We start from the raw sequence: 2,833 nt of genomic DNA, 5'->3' as shown, positions 1-2,833 counted from the left end.
TAAGGTCCGTTTCAGTTCTAAGATGAATAATATCTTCAGCATTCCTGGAGTAAAATGCCGATCTTCTGGTGCCTGTGGGGAAGAAGCAGGTCTGTTCTTGCTTCCTTAGACTCTTCAAGCTAGAAGCTGCGGGGTAGGGTGCTGTGTGGATTACCTGGAAAGAACTGGGAACCAGAGATGAGGCTTAGAGCTCCAGGAAACCTCGACTTTTACCTAAGAAACATAGAGAAACACATTTACTAGGTGCCTACTGTGTGCTGCGTGTTTTAAACAGATTATATAATATCATGCTCACAATACGCTCATGAAGTAGGTGGTACTGTCTCCACTTAAAAAATAAAGCTGGAGCTTAGCCATACCGAGTGACTTGCCCAAGATGGCCCAGCGAGTGATGGATGCAGGCAGGATTCAAATCCCGTCCGACTCCAAAGCCCACACGCATTTCACAACCCGGCCCTACTTTACTATCTGTTATCTCATTCCATGCTCACTGCAACCCTAGGCGGTGTATTATTTCCCCATTTCGCTGAAGAGTAGAGTGAGGCTCCGAGCGGTGACGTGACCTGCCCAGTAAGCGCTCTGTCCCCAAGGGGTCGGAGTAGAGCGGGAGGAGTGCTCACGTGGGCGCGTGTGCCGCAGCCCGGCCCCTCCTCCCGGCCCGGCTCCCACCTTTCCAGGTCCTGACCCCGCGCACCCCGACTGCGAACTACACTTCCCGGCAGGACGTGAGAGCGCGCACGCGCAGCGGGGCCTCCGCCATGGCGACCGTGCTGTCCAGGGCGCTCAAACTCCCGGGTAAGAAACCGCAGCCCCGCGACCACCCCGCCCCCGCCGGGCCTGGGGAGATGGGGAGGCGAGACTCCGGGGGCGAAGCCGATCGGGGTCTGGCCCCAACCCGGGCGCAGCTGCCGGCGCGGGGAGGCGAGGCGGTGCAGCCCCCGCGGGCTGGGGTCCACGCGCCACCAGGGGGCAAATGAGGCGTTCGGCGGGTTGGGGGTCGCCGGCGCTGGGCGAGCCTGGGAAACACTGAGGGAGGGACGCGGGAGGCGCGTGTGGATGGTGGCTTGGCGCTGCGGCGGCGGCGAATGTCAGGGCGCGCGTCGCCACTGTCCGCAGGGGAGGGCGGTGAGGTTAGCATCCTTTCCCGAGCTACGCGAAGGAGGTACCGCAGGGTCTCCAACTCCTTCCGTCTTGGGCTGGACCTGGGCGGGGTCAGGGAGCGGCAGGATGGCGAGTGACCCCTTGGAGCAGCCTCTCCATTTAATGACAACCTTGATGCTGCCTTGAGGTAGGTGGGACAGGCATTTCCCCTCCTAAAAAGTGAGTTATTTGGCAAATTGACCTGTCCAGGGTCGCACAAGCAGTATTGGAAAAGCTTGGACTTGAACGTCGGGGGGTCTTCTGACTCTAGATCCTGGGCTTTTGGTTCCACTTGTTCGGCCTCTGGCTCTCGAGCCTGAGCATTTATGAGGGAAATTATTTGGCACCTGCAAGTTGCAGATAATGGATGGAATATTCTTTCAGGAGGCACTCGTGGTGATGTCAACTTCCAGAGCTAATTCAGTACTTTGGGCAGCAGCTCCAAGTTTTTTGTTTTTGTTTTTCCTCTTAAACCTCCAGCATGGGACTGTGCTACTAGAAATGTGCTATTTTAATAAAAGTATATTTATTCTGCCCAAATAAATTTTAGACGTTAAGGCTTTAGAAAAATTTATGGTTTAACCTAAATAAGTTTTAAATATTAAGCTATAATATTAAGCTATAAACATTTGTTTGTTGGTAACTTAAGGTGACAGTGGGAAAAACAGTTGTTTTGCCAGCTTGGGTAGAAAGTGCTAGTTGGGTGTCTGGCGGACATCCAGCATAAGGCTTCAGGGGGATTACTGGGTTCTGTTTCTCAAGGAGTTTCCAGTCTGCTACATTGTGCCACGGATGACACTGGGTTGGCTATGAATTTTCATTTCTGTTCCCAGATTTCATGACCTCAGACACCTTCCCCACCCCCCCACCCCCCCACCCCGCCCCGCATGTGCTCATTAGAACATCGGAAGGAACGCTGATAATATCTCTCTTGGAATGTGTATATAACATTGGCATGAAATGGGGGACATGTCCCTCTGCCTGCAGGATTAACTTTGAAGAGCGTAGCCTTATGTATCCTTAGTGTAGGATGATATCCTTCCAAGGGCTAATGGGATGTCGACATATTTAGCTTTATTTCTTGTTTTCTTTTAGATTCCTTGCCCCCCCTGCTTCCCCTCCAGCATAGGTGATTGTCATTCTCAAAGGCTGGGAATGCAAACAAAATCCTGCTTTCGAAACTCTTGAGCTCTTTTGCATGTGGAGGCTTTGGTATTATTACTCCTGGCATATTCAGTTGCAGTAACTTGGTCAGCCGACAGGGTAGGGGAAGCACAGTCTGGTCGCTGGGCCTGTGTTTGGGTGGCAGCAGGGCCTTGAGCGTTCAGGAGCGTTTGATACTTTTAGGTCCAGGTACAAAGGCCATATGTTCTTTTATGTGATGTGGGTTTTTTGTTTTTTGCTGGTGCTTTTGCTTTTCTCCCTCTTGCCCTTTTCTCCCCTCCACCTCAAATACAATTTTTAGGTAGAAGATGCTTTCTTAGAGCTCTTTTTGGATACCCTGTAATTGGATCTGTGAAGCTACTGCCCTGTTTGGGCTACTGTATCCTGTTACCTTAGTTAACATTCTCGCTATTTTTTTTTTTTTAAATTGAGTATCATTGACATATAACATTATACTAGTTTCAGGTATACAACCTCATGATTTGATATTTGTAGATGTTGCAAAATGATCACCACAATGACATCCTCA

At 51.0% G+C, this 2,833-nt stretch overlaps 1 protein-coding gene across 1 annotated transcript in view; it reads left to right on the top strand.

Annotated features, from left to right (window-relative positions):
- Positions 1 to 730: 730 nt before the first annotated feature.
- FAM234B (family with sequence similarity 234 member B) overlaps positions 731 to 2,833 on the top strand; it is a 35,202-nt gene continuing 33,099 nt past the window's right edge. The window contains exon 1 of the mRNA XM_007454641.1: positions 731 to 795. Coding sequence (XP_007454703.1) covers positions 759 to 795 — 37 coding nt within the window. The 5' untranslated portion in view covers positions 731 to 758. The remainder of the gene's footprint in view (positions 796 to 2,833) is intronic.

The sequence above is a fragment of the Lipotes vexillifer genome, unplaced genomic scaffold, assembly GCF_000442215.2.
Source record: "Lipotes vexillifer unplaced genomic scaffold, Lipotes_vexillifer_v1.1 scaffold911, whole genome shotgun sequence".
In the NCBI taxonomy this organism is placed as follows: domain Eukaryota; kingdom Metazoa; phylum Chordata; class Mammalia; order Artiodactyla; family Lipotidae; genus Lipotes; species Lipotes vexillifer.
The sequence above is the reverse complement of the archived record's forward strand: the minus strand, read 5'-3'. Positions and strand labels throughout refer to the sequence as shown.